This window comes from Salmo trutta, chromosome 19 (genome assembly GCF_901001165.1).
Source record: "Salmo trutta chromosome 19, fSalTru1.1, whole genome shotgun sequence".
NCBI lineage: Eukaryota > Metazoa > Chordata > Actinopteri > Salmoniformes > Salmonidae > Salmo > Salmo trutta.
Genome location: NC_042975.1, coordinates 16,599,827 through 16,619,857, shown reverse-complemented (window position 1 = coordinate 16,619,857; position 20,031 = coordinate 16,599,827). Strand labels below are relative to the sequence as shown.

The window sequence follows — 20,031 nt, the reverse complement described above, 5'->3', positions numbered from 1 at the left end:
AACCACCTGCAGTACTGTGATAGTCACTGGTGCTAAGGAAACGTTTGTTGGTTGTTGTTTTTTAACCATGAGCCTCTTACAAATAGCTTCTTCCATTGTGAGGTTGACACTTGTGTATTTAGAGGATGTGTCGTGGGTAAATGTGGACAAGATAGTTGCTAACCATGGTCACACACAGAAGACATTAGTCACGCACACAAAAACAGTGTATATTGATAGGAAGAGGATCTGTGTGTTTTAGTGGCCACCTGTTCCCCATGAGAAATAGACAGGGTTCAAAGTAATTTCATGTATCATTTGACAGACAAGCAGTGTAAGTCCACTCACCGTCTGTTTATGTAGAGTGAAGGAGTGAATATTCTCTACCTCCATCTACTTTACTGTAGCAGCACTTAAAACCCATTGGAAAACATGCATGTCCAAAGAGAAATTCTCTCCCTCTGCCAAATACTGAAAAGTTAGAGTAAAAATGGAATGACATTTCTCATGACACACTTAGTCTAATCAAATTGGGGCATTTGAGACACAGATCTTGAAGACACAGTCATGTTGTTATTCAGGTTGACTGTCTTAAAAAGGAGTTGACCTCAAATCATGTGAAAAGAGTGCAAACAAGCCATCAACACTTTACACAATGCCCAGCCAATGAATATGTCAATAAACACATTAAATCCAGGGTGTGGAGGCAGCTCTTGGTTTTCACTGTCCCACACATCTGTATGTGACAGACCAGGGTTTGACTTTGTACCCTGATCTCCTGTAAACCACAAGACTGTTAGCCCTCTGAGTTAAAGCCTGGGCATTAGTTCAGGGAGCTAATGCAAGTCTCCAGGTCTCAGGGGAATGTTACTCATCTCACAAGTGTTGTTCACCAAACCACCTGTGTACAGCACTGAGGTGTCAAAATGGAGTCAGTGTAGATACTTGACACCACAGCTCTCTAAGCATTGGAGAGCTAATGCAAGTCTCCAATCCTCTGGGAAGGTGTTAACAATAAAGTGAATTCAGTGTACATACTAGACACAGCAGCTGTGTATCCTAGTGAACCGGTGGTTACCACCAGTGAAGAAAAGGACAGAATTAGCATATTAAAGTGTCATTCTGAAAGAACTCCTGTTGGCCAATTTCACAATTAATTAGTATGAAATACCAGTCTATCTATCAACACAGCACCAGAAAGGTCACACTATAAACAAGCAAAAAAAAAAACTCCTGTCATTACCTGGATTAATCATTCTCACATATATTTTCTCATATTCCTGTATCATGACCACAACCTAGCCCTTTAATCATGACTCTCAGTTCAGTTACATTACACGAGTCATTGTACAAAGGTCTCTTTGTATGGGGGAGTTTTGTTAAGTGCCCCAACGCTAGGTCTTAACACACATCACTTGCGGTACAGTTTTGTAAGCATAAGGACCTTATCTTTCATATCTGCGAGAATGCTTTTTTTTCTAAAAACAAAAAGGTTAAAATTGATAATAGTGATGCACCGATGACATTTTTGGCCAAATACCGATATCCAATATTTTCCTTGCCAAAAAAAAAAAAACACGATACCAATATTTAACATTTTAGCGTCCTTTTAAGCATTCTAGTACAGTTAAATTGTTAACACACACGGACGCTGCGGTAAGGCACTGCATCTCTGTGCAAGAGGCGTCACTAAAGTCCCTGGTTCGAATCCAGGCTGTATCACATCCAGCCATGATTGGAGTCCCATAGGGCGGCGCACAATTGGTCCAGCGTTGTCCAAGTTTGGCCGTCATTGTAAATAAGAATTTGTTCTCAACTGACTTGCCTAATTAAATAAAAGTTCACACACACACACACCAAAAAGTTATTTCGCTGTGCTGTTTCGTTGTTCATTGGTTCAGACATTTCATTCTCAACCAGGATTTCTATGGAACGCCGTTTGGGTCCTTCCGTGTCAAAAAATATATATATTTGACATGTCAAATAAGCTTGTTGACCAATCAGGACCTGAATATGACTGCACGTCACAAAATAATTTAACACGTTAATTTATTTTTTGAGTAGTTATTACACATTGATTACACTATCACTCGTATGTCATATGTCACAACGATATGTATGCTATGATGCTGGTAAAGTTGTCTCGAGCACCTACAGTGCTGGTCATAAAAAAAAGCTAGCTAACTCATGGATGCAAACAATGTTCTTCCCCAAAAACATAGCAGAATGACAATCTGTTTCAGTAGCTATAGTTAGCTAGCTATATAGCTAGGTGTCATCTAAAATAACCCTATTTGATTAATGGTGGTCGGACCAATCTATGTGAAGCTAGTCACAATAAGGATTAGCCTCAATAGTGGACTTTGCAGTTAGCCTTCAAAATAAAAGTATGTCATTGACAGTGATGCAAATGAATACAAATAGAATTATGCCATAATTGAATAGATCATGCTAAACGAGGTTGGAATGTTGTTATATAAAGAAATCAACAAAAGACAATTTGTTAATTTCACAAAAATCTGTTGAAATCACCCTGGATGTATTATACTTTAGAATTGCATTGGGGCATACTTATTTCACTGTACAGCTATGGATTGTGCATCAATGACATGGGGCATCAGTCTACTCAGTGACACCCAGAGAACATTAGTGTCGTAGCTCTTATTGCGTGATTCAAACAACTGTGAATTGAGCCACATTTATTGTCAACCTGTGTATTGAACACTATTCCAGAGGAAAAACAATACTGTGTGGATGTTTTGGAGTTTGATAACTCTGAGGAGGACATTGGGAAAAAATATCTTGGGTATTCGACTAGACTGATACCCCATTTCATTGATCCCCAATCCTTAGGTAAAGCTGTAGTGCAATAGGAACGTCAATACACACAATAGGCTGACTGGGGAGGTGATTTCACAGTCCCGCGTTAAGAGCTACATTGCTAATATTTGCGTAAACTCTTCAGAGTTCTGTTCTGTGGGTGTCACTAAGTAGACTGATACCCCATTTCATTGCTTCACATGCCAACCTTGTTTAACATTATCTAGTCTAAATATGGCATGATTCCAACAATTGTAACCTTCTGCATCACTTTCAAAGAGGTACTTTCATTTTATAGGCAAATCGCAAATTCCACTATTGTGCCTAATCCTTATTGTGGCTAGCTTCACAACACAACCCGGTCGAGCGTCACTAGCCAAATGAAGCTAGCTGGCTGCTTATAACGTTAGCTTTGGGCAACAGGGTTAAGTAGCTGGCTAGCTATTTATTTTCATTAACTTAAGTTCAATTTCAATAGGTGAACAATACTTACTCACAAGCAATCCTAAATAATTTCTAGAAAAAATGAAAATGACTGCAGTTTCTACTGCTCATTGTTTTCAGGCCGGTTGTATTGGTGCTAGCTATGTACCAAGCTAAAGCTAGCTAGCTGCCCCAGAAGTTGCGGTCGAACAAATAATGCTTTATTACCAACGGGGTATTGCAAGCACATCGTTCGTGGCCGGTGTTTGCAGACTTTTTTGTACAGCTTTAATAGTACTACTGATAGTAGTGGTGGTGCTTGGCTTGCACTTGCAAATTCACAACACTCTACAATAGAACTGCGTTATTTGACATGTCAAATTAAAAGCTTATTTAATGCCTCAAATAGTGTTATTGGACATGTATCTTTTTTGACATGCAAAGACCCAAACGGCGTTCCATAGTATGTCGTGAAGGTAATATCAGTGATGATATTACTGTCAAACTCCGGTAGAGCAACATCTGAAAAATAACACACTTTGTAATGTGTACCGGTGCTCGAACAGTCGTGAAAGCCAACATCACCCACGACAGAGAACGGTTGATTGTCAAGGGCAATGAATTCCATTATCTTGGCTTTAAATGGATTTCGCCTTTGAGTTGTCTCGCTGAAATTTTCTTACTCTTTCAGATGACTGCTCGATCCACACAGCAGACATTGTGGGCTAGGTTAGGAAGGCTGCGTTGCCCGTGTAGCGCAAAATTTTACATGGCGTCATATAAGTATGCACGTCAGCTTTGACATCGGTTTTGCACATCGGCGTTAAACTAGACAGATATCGGGCTGATACCGATGTTGGCATTTTAAGCTAATATTGGTCGATGCCGATATGTTCACCGATATATCATGCATCCCTAATTGATACACACCTTTATAGGGTTAGTGTTCCCACACGGCCATATCTCCATGTTACTGCGCGTTTCCGTAAAATAGACGGAGTCGACTACCTGTGCTAATTAGCCATCTGCGTCTCCTAACAACTGTGTGTAAACGTAAGACGGACCCCACAAACGTGTTGTCACTGAAAAATGCTGTCGGCTGTAAGTGTTTAAAAACAGTGAGTGTATATTTTGTATTTTTGAAATTATTTCTCTGATGTGATATTAAAGTAGAGAGATTCATGTTTCTAGAAATATTCCATAATTGATAATCGATTCATGTTTAGATTATTTGGCTGTTTCGGCTTCCAAAGAAAATTTACATTTAAACAGAACATGTAAGGTCCTTGGACTATAAGGAGCAACGTAAGGCTCCTTCAGTCCATTACTGGGTTAGACCACAACCATGGTTCTGTCCCAAATGGCACTATTCTCTATGTAGTGCACTACTTTCTTTTTACCAGAGCTCCATTCAAAAGTAGTGCACTACATAGGGAATAGGGTACCATTTGGAACATGTCATATTGGAGTATAAATGAATGACAGTCGGCAGGATTTTCAGAGGAGGCAAGAATGTTTAGAATACTTGCAATGGAAAAGCAGAGTTGATGAAACCCCAATTAGTTTAGATTTGATATCAAATCCCAACAATAGAGAGAAAAAGTAAATAGAAAAATAATAGAAAAGTAAAACATGTAATAATAAATACATAATGATTAACGATAACTTGGCTATATATATATATCTCAGAGTAAAGGAAGACGTGGAGCGAAGTATTGTAAATCGGGGAGCACAGAGCAACAACTTCGTTTGCCAATAAGCAGTGAGCTGAGTGGGAGAAGCTTCTGTTTTTTTTCAATTGTCCAATGCACTGTCAATCTGTGTTTAGTTCAGCTTCAGAGTCTGCTTGTTTCTATCCAAAGCATGGAATTCTGTAAACAGATAAGAGATGTGGAGAGTGATGAGAGATAAGAGATGATACACTACACTATTGGACTCTGGAGCAGTGGAAAAATGTACTCTGCAGTGATGAACCACACTTCACCATCTCGCAGTCAGATGGACGAATCTGGGTTTGGCGGATGCCAGGAGAAAGCTACCTGCCCGAATGCATAGTGGCAACTGTAAAGTTTGGTGGAGGAGGAACAATGATCTGGGGCTGTTTTTCCATGAGTCGGGCTAGGCCCCTTAGTTCCAGTGAAGGGAAATCTTTACACTACAGCATACAATGACATTCTAGACAATTCTGTACTTACAACTGTGGCAACAGTTTGGGGAAGGTCCTTTCCTGTTTCAAACCCATCTAACACCCTTGGGATGAATTGGAACACCGACTGCGAGCCAGGCCTAATCGCCCAACATCAGTGCCCAACCTCACTAATGCTCTTGTAGCTGAATGGAAGCAAGTCCCTGCAGCAATGTTCCAACATCTAGTGGAAAGCGTCCCCAGAAGAGTGGACGCTGTCATAGCAGCAAAGGGGGACCAACTCCATATTATCTATATCTCTATCATTTATTTTTCTAATGGCTTTCCTTTGAAGTCATGTTTTCATGGTAGAGCAGGTTCTGTTTGATGTGATTGTTGATTGACATACCGCATAGTTCATATTCATTATCCAGGGCTGTTTGATGGGTTTTGTATTATTATCATATATTTACAAAATCAAGGATACGTGTTTGAGGAAATAACTTTGTAGTCTACACAATGAACCCATTTGTCAATAATGAAAATATACCAGCGATTTTTTTTTTTTTACAACATCAAAAGGTTGGTTCAGTCTATCATTGAAAAATCCTAAAGTAGTTGATTCAATTCACATTTAAATATCAAAAACAGATGAGACGCAAAAGCCTTTCAATTAAGTCCTCTCCTAAGCAAATTGACAAGCAAAGTCTGGTAAATAGGTGAACAAAAAACAGGAAGAGTAAAACATGTACAGTAACAGTACTTACATGTCCTTAATTGGCAAATTTTTCCCCTCCACAATTCTGATAAATAAAGTGTTTCGCTTTGCCATATTTCCAAGTCCCAGCGCCCAAACGGTGATGACTCCGCTGTGATATCACGCGCAGATTGTTCCTCCTCAAAAACAGCTGTCAAACAGAATTTGGGGGTTTCGCGCCTGACAGCAATAAATTGAACAAACAGACAAACCTCGTCAATATTATTTTTGCCACGTATCACACACCTGTCTGCAACTCATTTCACAAGACAGGTCGGTGGTTTGTATATATCAATGTACTTGTGACCCACTCGCTCGTGGTTGGAAAGAAAGCGATTGTGAGTATTTGATAGTAGACTACGGTCTTCTTCGTTGGTTGTACGGAAAGACCACATCCAAAAGTTATTATTGCCGCCACCTACTGTGCGGGATGAAAATTAAAGAAACCGAAAGACAACAATTATGTGCCTAAAATACAGTAGTAGCTGTAACCCTGAGCTGGATACGACATCCTGTATAGCATCCAGCTCAGAGTTACATCCAGCATCCAGCTCAGAGTTACATCCAGCACAGAGTTGCATCCAGCAACTGGCACAGTTAAATCCATATTTAGGCTCGGAGTCACATCCAGCATCCGGCTCACTTACATCCAGTAGGATGCAATAATGAGCTGGATGTAACACTTCAAACTATGAGTCCCTTCTGTAACCTGTCTCCTCCCGTTCATCTACACTGATTGAAGTGGATTTAAAAAGTGACATTAATAAGGGATCATAGCTTTCACCTGAATTCACCTGGTCTGTCTGTCATGGAAAGAGCAGGAGTTCTTAATGTTTTGTGTACATTAAACACAATGTCATGCTGTTAACCTCTTATGGATCGGACCCCATTATTCCCATTTTCGCCTAAAATTACATACTCAAATCTAACTGCCTGTTGCTCAGGCCCTGAAGCAAGGATTTGCATTTTCTTGGTACCATTTGAAAGGAAACACTGAAGTTTGTGGAAATGTGAAAGTAACGTAGGAGAATATAACACATTAGATCTGGTTAAAGATAATACAAAGAAAAAAATAACTTTTTTGTACCATCATCTTTGAAATGCAAGAGAAAGGCCATGTCTTATTCCAGCTGCAAATTAGATTTTGGCCACTAGATGGCAGTAGTGTATGTGTAAAGTTTTAGACTGATCCAATGAACCATTGTATATCTGTTCAAAATGTTGTATCAAGTCTGCCCAAATGTGCCTAATTTGTTGATTAATAACTTCATGTTCAAAACTGTGCACTCTCCTCAAACAATAGCATTGTATTCTTTCATTGTAATAGCAACTGTAAATTGGGCCATGCAGTTAGATTAACAATAATTTAAGCTCTCTGCCAATATCAGATATGTCTATGTCCTGGAAAATGTTCTTGTTACAACCTCATGCTAATCGCATTAGCCTACGTTAGCTCAACCGTCCCGCAGGGAACCCACCGATCCTAAAGAAATTTTAACCTACCCATTTGTTTGTGTTAGCCTAACTCATGTTATGTTGCCTCTGACCAGTACGTACGGATGCATCTATGTCATGTCGCTGACTCTACCTTTAAAAGTGACATTGCAGATCCTCTCAAGATCTGTCAGGTTGGAAGAGGAGCGTCGCTGCACAGCTATTTTCAGGTCTTTCCAGAGATGTTCGATCGGGTTCAAGTCCAGGCTCTGGCTGGGCCACTCAAGGACATTCAGAGACTTGTCCTGAAGCCACTGCTGCGTTGTTTTGGCTGTGTGCTTAGGGTCGTTGTCCTGTTGGAAGGTGAACCTTTGCCCCAGTCGGAGGTCCTGAGTGCTCTGGACTAGGTTTTCATCAAGGATCTCTCAGTACTTTGCAAAAATCTTTGGTACCCTTACCCAGAGCTGTGCCTCGACACAAGCCTGTCTTGGAGCTCTACGGACAATTCCTTCGACCTCATGGGTGGTTTTTGCTCTGACATGTACTTTCTACTGTGGGACCTTATATAGGCAGGTGTGTGCCTTTCCAAATCATGTCCAATCAATTGAATTTACCACAAGTGGACTCCAATCAAGTTGTAGAAACATCTCAAGAATTATAAAAGGAAACAGGATGCACCTGAGCTCAATTTCGAGTCTCATAGAGAAGGGTCTGAACTCTTACGTAGATAAGGTATTTCGTTTTTTATTTTGAAAACATTTGCAAAATTGTCTAAAAACATGTTTTCCCTTTGTCATTATGGGGTATTGTGTGTAGATTGATGAGGAAAACAATGTATTTAATCCATTTTAAAATAAGTCACAAAATGTGGAAAAAGTCAAGGGGCCTGAATACTTTCCAAATGCATTGTACTGTGAATATTTAAATTATGTATTCAATAAAGACAAGAGAAATACAATAATGTGTGTGTTATTAGTTTAAGCGCACTGTGTAAAAATTTAAAAAGCGCAAAATGTAAAAATCCAGGTTTGAAAAAGTATGTGAATCCCTAGGCTAATGACTTCTCCAAAAGCTAATTGGAGTCAGGACTCCGCTAACCTCGAGTTCAATCAATGAGATGAGATTGGAGATTTTGGTGAGTGCTGCCCTGCAATATAAAAAAACACTCACAAAATGTGAGTTTGCTGTTCACAAGAAGCATTGCCTGATGTGAACCATGCCTCGTCAAAAGAGATCTCAGAAGAATTGTTGACTTGCATAAAGCTGGAAAGGGTTACAAAAGTATCTCTAAAAGCCTTGATGGTCATTATTCCACGGTAAGACAAATTGTTTATAAATGGAGAAAGTTCAGCACTGTTGCTACTCTCCCTAGGAGTGGCCATCCTGCAAAGATAACTGCAAGAGCACAGCACAGAACGGTCAATGAGCTTAAGAAGATTCCTAGAGTGTCAGCTAAGGACTTAGAGAAATCTCTGGAACATGCTAACATCTCTGTTGACGAGTCTACGATACGTAAAACACTAAGCAAGAATGGTGTTCATAGGAGGACACCACAGAAGAAGCCACTGCTGTCCAAAAAAAAACATTTCTGCGCGTCTGAAGTTCGCAAAAGAGCACCTGGCAAAATATTCTGTGGATGGATGAAACTATAGTTGAGTTGTTTGGAAGGAACACACAACACTATGTGTGGAGAAAGAAAGGCATAGCACACCAACATCAAAACCTCACCCCAACTGTAAAATAGGGTGGAGGGAGCATCATGGTTTGGGGCTGCTTTGATGCCTCAGGGCCTGGACAGCTTGCTATAGGCGATGGAAAAATGAATTCCCATGTTTATCAAGACATTTTGTAGGAGAATGTAAGGCTATCTGTCTGCCAATTGAAGCTCAACAGAAGTTGGATGATGCAACAGGAAAATGACCCAAAACACATAAGTAAATCAACAACAGAATGGCTTCAACAGAAGAAAATACGCCTTCTGGAGTGGCCCAGTCAGAGTCCTGACCTCAAACCGATTGAGATGCTGTGGTATGACCTCGGGAGCGGTTCACACCAGACATCCCAAGAATATTGCTGAACTGAAACAGTTTTGTAAAGAGGAATGGTCCAAAATTCGCTCTGGATAAGAGCGTCTGCTAAATGACGTAAATGTAAATATGCAACTACAGAAAAAGTTTGGTTGAGGTTATCGCTGCCAGTTATCACATACTTTTTCCACCCTGCACTGTGAATGTTTACACGGTGTGTTCAATAAAGACATGAAAACGTATAATTGTTTGTGTGTTATTATGGAGAAATCCAGGTAATTCCAAATGGTTCACATACTTTTTCTTGCCAGTTTATATATATTATACATCCTTTGATTTCCTCTTCATCAACAAGGAATATTATATAGAGAGAACCCTGCAGAGTACACAACTTACAGTATGATGTGGGAACTGGTACCTAATCCAACATCAAAGAAATAAAATGTATAAATACATTTGTAATGCTTGTTATTTTGACCATTGCCAATGTCAACACAGAAACAAATATCACAATGCAGCATACAGACATTTCTGTAAATAATTATTGAGGTACACATAATGAAACAGCATGGGAATGGCAATGTTTTTGGGGCAGTATTAGCAATGCATTCAGCTACAAGTGTTTGTGCCAGAGAAGACTAACCTAGAGACTGCAGTCAGGATTTATAAAATCATATCAGGAAAGGGTAACAAAAATGTAGTCAACATGTAATTAATCATTAATTTATGATAAAACTGTTTCAATCAAACAATCACTTTATTCACTGTTTTTAGTCCATCTTGTGAGTGATAGCGTTCTGGTGGTTTCTGTTTGATAAACACCTGTCAAACAGACAGCCTCTTATGTAATTATGCCATTTGAAGCATTTGGGTTGGGCAGGACCCTTCACAGCCCTGTGTGTATTTTCCTGTCAGTGTGGAGATGGTTGTAGACATAACATGGACCATAACTGCAGCCACCTGCAGCAGTTCAGCTTGAGTTAGTGGTGTGGCATCCATCCAGCTCACCCCATCCATGCAAAGGAATTTAAAAAGCAGTATAAGTCAACACATGTAAGACATTCAGTGATACTGAGAGCATCGACATGTTTTGCAATATTGTCCAGATAAAGAATATTGTGTTTTTGGTTGTCTCAGACTGGATTCTCGCAGACTGCGCTTTGATGTCCCCTCCTTTATCCAGCAGAATCTTCACCTCAACACGACCCGCTGTAGCAGCCAGGATTAGAGGATTGAAACCTGGGGACAGACAGTTAGATGACTCTTTAACACCATCATACACTTCCACTTCTACACACATATTATCAAGTTCCCTGAAAGATGGACATATAAACATAAAAATGTAGCTACGTTGTGTGATGTATATGGAGGGTGGGGACACTGTGGTAATGGACCACTGTGCTGTAGGTATGGGCGAGGTTGTAATGTTCAACATAGACACTGCTCACCGCTACTGTCACAGGGGTAGATAGAGCTGTTAATAAGAGTCTACCTTCAAATTATAACTACATCATATCACATTCGAATTTGAGATATAATTTAATACCAGTTGTGAATTATGGTGAAAATGTATTGAAACCACGTTCAGTATTACAAAAAGGATGGGGGACTGAACACTGTCCCTATTTTTTTGTTATTAGAAGAGTTAAGGAACCAGCTTCTACTGTAAATGCTCACATACCTGCCATGATGTTGTCCTGAGCAGGGAAGGCAACTATGAGTCAGTCGGGGGCCTGGGTGAGAATGCCCGGTCCCAGGCCTGTCAACTGCTGCCACAACATCAGCTGCTGGCCCACCATCAGCCTCGGCAGGTCAGGGCTGGAGCTGTCAGGGTACTCTGCCGTACTAATGTCTGGATTGCTGGGTGGCCAAGGTACAAAGCTGGCCTGCAGGGGCTGCCATAGGTTATCCTTCAGGCCTTTGGCCTTCATTTACTCTTTGGTGAACTTCTCCTTGAGGATCATCTTCTTATTATGCAGCTGGGCCTTCTCTATGGCTGAGATCCTCTGGCCCAGCTTGTTCAGCTTGCCCTCCATCTCTTTCACAAACCACTCCAGGGGCTGGTACGGGTGAATGGGCGTGTCAGGGCCAGCAGGCCTGTCTGGACCGTCTACAGCAACGGGGTTATCCTGTAGATGGCTCAGTCTCTGCTTGGAGCTGCCTGAGACAGCCACACGTGACAACACAACCAGTTAGCTACAAGGCTGTACCATAATACTGCAGAGATAGCCTGCAGAGTTCTGTCCTACGATCCAGGTCTGTACCCAAACAATTTGCACTTCTACTTTTAAAAATCCACCTCTCTAAAAACAAGTCTCTCACCGTTGCCACCTGCTATAGACCACCCTGTGCCCCCAGCTGTGCTCTGGACACCATATGTGAACTGATTGCCCCCCATCTATCTTCAGAGCTCATGCTGCTAGGTGACCTAAACTGGGACATGCTTAACACCCCAGCCACCCTACAATCTAAATTTGATGCCCTCAATCTCACACAAATTATCAATGAACCTACCAGGTACCACCCCAAAACCGTCAACACCGGCACCCTCATAGATATCATCCTAACCAACTTGCCCTCTAAATACACCTCTGCTGTTTTCAACCAAGATCTCAGCGATCACTGCCTCATTGCCTGCATCCGTAATGGGTCAGCGGTCAAACGACCTCCACTCATCACTGTCAAACGCTCCCTGAAACACTTCAGCGAGCAGGCCTTTCTAATCGACCTGGCCCGGGTATCTTGGAAGGATATTGACCTCATCCCTTCAGTAGAGGATGCCTGGTTATTTAAAAAAAAATGCCTTCCTCACCATCTTAAATAAGCTTTCCCCATTCAAGAAATTTCGAACCAGGAACAGGTATAGCCCTTGGTTCTCTCCAGACCTGACTGCCCTTAACCAACACAAAAACATTATGTGGCGTTCTGCATTAGCATCGAACAGTCCCTGTGATATGCAACTTTTCAGGGAAGTTAGAAACCAATATACACAGGCAGTTAGAAAAGCAAAGGCTAGCTTTTTCAACCAGAAATTTACTTCCTGTAACATAAACTCAAAAAAGTTCTGGGACTTTGTAAAGTCCTTGGAGAATAAAAGCACCTCCTCCCAGCTGCCCACTGCACTGAGGATACGAAACTCTGTCACCACCAATAAATCCACTATAATTGAGAATTTCAATAAGCATTTTTCTACGGCTGGCCATGCTTTCCAACTGGCTAACCCTACCACGGTCAACAGCATTGCACCCCCCACAGCAACTCACCCAAGCCTTCCCCATTTCTCCCAAATCCAGTCAGCTGATGTTCTGAAAGAGCTGCAAAATCTGGACCCTTTCTTTCTAAAATTATCTGCCGAAATTGTTGCAACCCCTATTACTAGCCTGTTCAACCTCTCGTGTCGTCTGAGATTCCCAAAGATTGGAAAGCAGCTGTGGTCATCCCCTTCTTCAAAGGGGGGGGACACTCTTGACCCAAACTGCTACAGACCTATATCTATCCTACCCTGCCTTTCTAAAGTCTTCGAAAGCCAAGTCAACAAACAGATTACCGACCATTTCGAATCCCACCGCACCTTCTCCGCTATGCAATCTGGTTTCAGAGCTGGTCATGGGTGCACCTCAGCCACGCTCAAGGTCCTAAACGATATCTTAACCGCCATCGATAAGAAACAATACTGTGCAGCCGTATTCATTGACCTGGCCAAGGCTTTCGACTCTGTCAATCACCACATCCTCATCGGCAGACTCAATAGCCTTGGTTTCTCAAATGATTGCCTCACCTGGTTCACCAACTACTTCTCTGATAGAGTTCAGTGTGTCAAATCGGAGGGCCTGTTGTCCGGGCCTCTGGCAGTCTCCATGGGGGTGCCACAGGGTTCAATTCTTGGGCCGACTCTTTTCACTGTATTCATCAATGATGTTGCTCTTGCTGCTGGTGAGTCTCTGATCCACCTCTACGCAGACGACACCATTCTGCGTACTTCTGGCCCTTCTTTGGACACTGTCTTAACTACCCTCCAGACGAGCTTCAATGCCATACAACTCTCTGTCACGACACCGACGGATGGAGGCGCCCCTCCTCGCCCGGGCGGCACTCGGCGGTCGTCGTCGCTGGCCTACTAGCTGCTATCAATCCTCTGTTTCAGTTTCTGTTGGTTAGGTCTAGGTTAGGCATGCACCTGTTTTGTTTTAGTTGCTAGTGGGGGGGGGGGTATTTAGTCTAGCTAGGTAGGTTTGTGTTTTGTGCGTGATTGTTCTATGTCAGGACTTATGTCGTTTGAGGAACGAGTGTTTTCCCTCTGCCTGTGTTTTTGTTTGCAGCAGAGGTTATTGTGGGATGTGTCCCTGCTTAGTGTTTAAGCTGGGGTTTTGGAGCATTTGTTTGTATGCGCCCTGCCCTACCGTGTTCGGACATTGTGGACGCTCATTAAAAGTGTGTTCACGGATTTTCTGTCTCCTGCGCTTGACTCTGCCTCTCCTGCTTCCTTGAGCCAACCTTGACACTCTCCTTCCGTGGCCTCCAACTGCTCTTAAATACAAGTAAAACTAAATGCATGCTCTTCAACCGATCGCTGCCGCCCGTCCAGCATCACTACTCTGGACAGTTCTGACTTAGAATATGTGGACAACTACAAATACCTAGGTGTCTGGTTAGACTGTAAAGTCTCCTTCCAGACTCACATCAAACATCTCCAAGCCAAAGTTAAATCTAGAATTGGCTTCCTATTTCGCAACAAGGCATCTTTCACTCATGCTGCCAAACATACTCTCGTAAAACTGACAATCCTACCGATCCTCGACTTCGGCGACGTCATTTACAAAATAGCCTCCAATACCCTACTCAATAAATTGGATGCAGTCTATCACAGTGCCATCCGTTTTGTCACCAAAGTCCCATATACTACGCACCACTGCGACCTGTGCGCTCTCGTTGGCTGGCCCTCGCTTCATACTCGTCGCCAAACCCACTGGCTCCAGGTCATCTACAAGACCCTGCTCGGTAAAGTTCCCCCTTATCTCAGCTCGCTGGTCACCATAGCAGCACCCTCCTGTAGCACCCGCTCCTGCGGGTATATCTCTCTGGTCACCCCCAAAGCCAATTCCTCCTTCGCACGCCTCTCCTTCCAGTTCTCTGCTGTCAATGACTGGAATGAACTACAAAAATCTCTAAAACTGGAAACACTTATCTCCCTCGCTAGCTTTAAGCACCAGCTGTCAGAGCAGCTCACAGATTACTGCACCTGTACATAGGGTCACGTTCACTGTCTTCAAACTCCCTGTCGTAAATAAGCCAAGGCGCATCGTGCATGGAATTCCACATCCTTTAATCGAAGTGAAACCAAAACAATACAGAAAGGAAACGGAATGTGACGTTCTGGGCTGCTCGCAGGCAGCTACACAAAAACAAGATCCCACAGGTGGGAAAAGGCCTGCCTAAGTATGATCCCCAATTAGAGACAACGATAGACAGCTGCCTCTGATTGGGGACCATACCTGGCCAAACAAAGAAATAAGAAAAGTAGATTGCCCACCCAAATCACACCCTGACCTGACCAAATAGAGAAATAGAAAGGCTCTCTATGGTCAGGGCGTGACACATAGCCCATCTATAATTTAGCCCAAACAACTACTTCTTCCCCTACTGTATTTATTTGTTTTGCTCCTTTGCACCCCATTATTTCTATTTCTACTTTGCACTTTCTTCCACTGCAAATCTACCATTCCAGTGTTTTACTTGCTATATGGTATTTACTTCGCCACCATGGCCTTTTTTGCCTTTACCTCCCTTATCTCACCTCATTTGCTCACTTTGTATATAGACTTATTTTTCTACTATATTATTGACTGTAGGTTTGTTTTACTCCATGTGTAACTCTGTGTTGTTGTATGTGTCAAACTGCTTCGCAATTGTAAATGAGAACTTGTTCTCAACTTGCCTACCTGGTTAAATAAAGGTGAAATAAAACATTTATAAAATACAATATTACAGTAATAATTACCTTTAACGCTTTGAGGCTTTGTGATGTCAACTAGTGTCTAGTTATCTTCTTAGTCAGGGAATTAACAAAGTTAGACCTATATTTACTGTTGGACTGACCTTTTGTGGTGACTGGTGGAGTTGTGATATTGGAGGGTACTCTGTCTAGCTTTTGGGGAGGCACCATCATGGCCAGGACTTCGAATGGAAGTCATGGAGCCTGATTGGGTTAGGTAAGATATTGCAAAGGTATATTTGGTATCAATATTTGGTATCAAGTTGCTATCACTACAACTCCATCCAGACAAATAAACAATCATGCTTGTAGAAGTATAGTAGTTGTTTGTCTGTTAGTTAACCAGCTGTCCCTAACTGAGAAGTGTCATGGGGGGGTGAGCTGAGACAGGTCTGGTGCGGGGACCGACAGGATGTTGCTGGGGTAGTCGAGGAGGTAGAACACCACACTCTCCTTTCCTTCCGTGTCCTCCTCGTCGCTGCAGGATGATTCTCAAATCCCGCTCATATTCCAACTGTCAGGGACACCCTTTGAGGAAATGCACTGCCCCGTCCAACCCTGGGAGTAGCCAGAGCAAGTCAAGAGTTTCAGATGAATTTGATCTCAATTTAGTTGACTAAGTGTCACGGTTGTCGTCGGTTAAGGAGGACCAAAACGCAGCAGGTATGTGCAGGCTCATCTTGATGTTTATTTACTTTCAAAAATGAACGTACAAAAATAACAAAACACGAACGATCAACAAAAAACAGTCTGGTAAGGCACAAGGCGAAACACAGAACAATCACCCACCAATAACAAACACACCCTAATATATGGGACTCTCAATCAAAGGCAGATAGACAACACCTGCCTTCAACTGAGAGTCCCAACCCCAATTAACAAAACATAGAAACAGACATACTAGACTAAACATAGAATACCTGAAAACCAAACAGTGCCCAAAAACCCCGGAATACTTAAACCAAATGCCCCTTCAACAAAACACACCACCCCGAACCACATAAAACGAATACCCTCTGCCACATCCTGACCAAACTACAATACTAATTAACCCTTATACTGGCCAGGACGTGACACTAAGACATTTCAGTTCTCCATAAGAATGCCCATTCAGGTCCTGAACTAAGTGTAATTGTGAGTGTAGAGCTCCCTAGGTGAGCCATCCTTACCTTTACTTAACCAGAACTCAAGCTGAGAGTGATCCATGTTCACTTCATGGATCTATTTTCCTGCCACAGTGTGACTGAAAAAACAACAACCGCGACCCGTCTGTCATAGTCTGTTATTAGTGGACAACGGGTCGCAGTCATAGGAGTTATTTAGTTACATAAAGGAGTTATTATACAACCAATGTATTATGTTTGTGTATGCCTATGTATAGTATTTAGGTTGTTATAGCACATAAGTGTGCCTTTTCAGTATATTAGTCCTGTTATGAGAGTTAGTGATTATTAGTTAGTTAAGCCTAAAATGGCGCCAGTGCATGTTACTTCAGTATTATGCCCCACTCTTTCTGGTGTCTTGTGGGATTCAGTGAGATTCCATCATTTAGTTATGAAGTAATGCACTATTCATTAATGTGTTGCTACTGACACCTAGTGGTGCTTTAGATCAGGCCCTTTACATGTAGTAAACTTATAGTGATGCCTTTATAGTTTATATTGTAAGTGGTGTCAAGTAATGTCATTCTATACAGTGGCTTGCAAAAGTATTCACCCCCTTGGCATTTTTCCTATTTTGTTGCCTTACAACCTGGAATTAAAATAGGTTTTTTGGGGGTTTGAATCATTTGATTTACACAACATGCCTACCCCTTTGAAGATGCAAAAGTGTTTGTTTGTGAAACAAACAAGAAATAAGACAAAAAAACAGTCAACTTGAGCATGCATAACTATTCACCCCCCAAAGTCAATACTTTGTAGAGCCACCTTTTGCAGCAATTACAGCTGCAAGTCTCTTGGGGTATGTCTCTATAAGCTTGGCACATCTAGCCACTGGGATTTTTGCCCATTCTTCAAGGCAAAACTGCTTCAAAACTGTGGCACCCCCATGTTTGCTTATTTTTTTCTGGCCACTCTTCTGTAAAGCCTAGCTCTGTGGCTTAAAGTGGTCCTATGGACAGATACTCCAATCTCCGCTTCGCTTTGCAGCTCCTTCAGGGATATCTTTGGTCTTTTTGTTGCCTCTCTGGTTAATGCCCTCCATGCCTGGTCCGTGAGTTTTGGTGGCCGCCCTCTTGGCAGGTTTGTTGTGCTACCATATTCTTTCCATTTTTTAATAATGGATTTAATGGTGCTCCCTTGGATGCTCAAAGTTTCTGATATTTTCTTATAACCCAACCCTGATCTGTACTTCTCCACAACTTTGTCCCTGACCTGTTTGGAGAGCTCCTTGGTCTTCATGGTGCCGCTTGCTTGGTGGTGCCGCTTGCTTAGTGGTGTTGCAGACTCTGGGGCCTTTCAGAACAGGTGTATATATACTAAGATTATGTGACAGATCATGTGACACTTGCACACAGGTGGATTTTATTTAACTAATTATGTGACTTCTGTAGGTAACTGGTCGCACCAGATCTTATTTAGGGGCTTCCTAGCAAAGGGGGGGAACACATATGCACGCACCACTTTTCCGTTTTTAAAATTATTTAGAATTTTTTGAAACAAGTTATTTATTTAATTTCCCTTCACCAATTTGGACTATTTTGTGTATGTCCATTACATGAAATCCAAATAAAAATCAATTTAAATTACTGTTTGTAATGCAACAAATAGGAAAAATGCAAAGGGGATGAATACTTTTGCAAGGCACTGTAATTGTTATATATTATTCCTGATATTAACGGCACTCTGCTTCCTCTTATAGGACAACCACACACAAGCACTATCTATCCCCTTTCCACATCCTCAGTTATGGATCAGTGGTACAAGCAGTAGTGATCAAGCCATAGCCCTGTACATATTGTGCTGTTATTTACTGTCTGTTCCTGTAAACTAGAACCAATCATTCTCTGTGTATTGAGATCAGAGGGAGTGAGGGGAGTGAGGGGAGTGAGGGGAGAGAGAGAGAGAGAGAGAGAGAGAGAGAGAGAGAGAGAGAGAGATCAGGATGTCCGGTCTGTCCTGGTTTGAATACTGGCCACTTTACCCAGAAGGCCATCATTTAGCCTCCTCCTGTCCCCATCATCATCTTCACTGGAGGATGACTCTTTATTATCATCAGCACTGAGGGATTGAACAAGAGGGGCCCCTTATTCACAAACTCTACAGTTCAGAAGCTACAGTCTTGGTCAGAACCTTTATTCTCAGTATAGAGCTCTATACAAGCTCAACGCTATATCAAACGCAAAAGCCTATATTGGATCCAGTTCCAAATGTTCAACCGTAAACAGTCATTACATTTTGTTCATTGTTATCATAATTGGTCATGGGAACATGTCCATCTATTTAACTATGTTGTTGTATATAATGACTGTGTTTGAATGTACGCAGGCAAAGCATCTAAAGAAGCATGCTTGCTGCAGACAAAATGCCTAGTGTAAAACCTTAAAAGGTTACTGTATGCTTGTTAGGTCATAGGACCTCACATCAAAGCTGCAGGTCAGCATTCAAAGGCACTTAAATATTTTGTCCTGCCCATTCACCTCTGAATGGCACACATACACAATCCATGTCTCAATTGTCTCAAGGCTTAAAACCCTTCTTTAACCTGCCTCCTCCCCTTCATCTACACTGATGGAAGTGGATTTAATAGGTAGGCTACAACGGCGATTTTAGCATGTAAATCTTTGTGGGGCAAACTCAACAACAAAAAATGGGGATGCATGCCAGCAAACCACTACACAACACAACACTAAACAATACTTTAATTGCACTATAACGGTAAGGCCTACATAAAGCTGTCCCAACAGCAGAGCTTCGTTTTCAACACCATGGAGTGAATCCTTACCACCGCTACACCTGGCTATCAGCGGGGGTCTTGTTTGGCAGCGAAACAGTTAATTCAGTCTCATTTACTGCCTTTTAAAAAAACAGCTGATATGGCTGACTTGCTTAAACAAATGTGGTTTTTACTGACAATTGAGATGTACAAACTATGAAATAAGGGAACGACGAGCGGATAAGAGACAATCTGTAATTTCGATTAAGAAATTAGCGAGCTAGTATGGACGTAGTCAATATAACTATTTGTTCAGCACTTTTGAAATGTATCATTGGACATAAACATTACACAAAAAGTTGGAAATCGCAAATTCAACAATGAGTGGTTTGGAAGGAATCGGTGGCTAACTGTTTGTCACCGTTATAGTGCAATTATTGTATTGTTTAGTGATGTGTAGTAGCTTTGAGTTTGCACCACCATGATTTACATGCTAAAATCGCCACTGAATATACAGTATATTGCAAATCAATGTAAGATTCCAGAGGTGCCTCGATCGCTGCAGGCTTGTTGAAGCCACTGGAAACTGGATGGATGT

General features: G+C 41.8%; 2 protein-coding genes across 2 annotated transcripts in view; both read right to left on the bottom strand.

The window, feature by feature from the left end:
• rasa4 (RAS p21 protein activator 4) overlaps positions 1-6,543 on the bottom strand; it is a 72,835-nt gene extending 66,292 nt beyond the window's left edge. Inside the window, exon 1 of the mRNA XM_029699911.1 lies at positions 6,115-6,543. Within this exon, the coding sequence (XP_029555771.1) occupies positions 6,115-6,179 (65 nt within the window). The 5' untranslated portion in view covers positions 6,180-6,543. The remainder of the gene's footprint in view (positions 1-6,114) is intronic.
• Positions 6,544-11,496: 4,953 nt separating this feature from the next.
• LOC115155074 (ankyrin repeat and KH domain-containing protein 1-like) lies at positions 11,497-16,816 on the bottom strand. Its single transcript, XM_029701862.1, has 2 exons — positions 16,727-16,816; positions 11,497-11,726 (listed from the first exon to the last, which is right to left on the bottom strand). The coding sequence occupies exons 1-2, from the start codon at positions 16,761-16,763 to the stop codon at positions 11,497-11,499; spliced, it is 267 nt and encodes an 88-aa protein (XP_029557722.1). The 5' UTR covers positions 16,764-16,816.
• Between the last annotated feature and the right edge of the window lie 3,215 nt (positions 16,817-20,031).

Coding starts and splice junctions, on each gene's coding strand:
- LOC115155074 (XM_029701862.1), bottom strand. CDS start 16,763: ATGGATCACTCTCAGCTTGAGTTCTGGTTAAGTAAAG. Junction 11,727..16,726: donor TGAGTTCTGGTTAAGTAAAG/GTAAGGATGGCT, acceptor TGGCTGTCTCAG/GCAGCTCCAAGCAGAGACTG.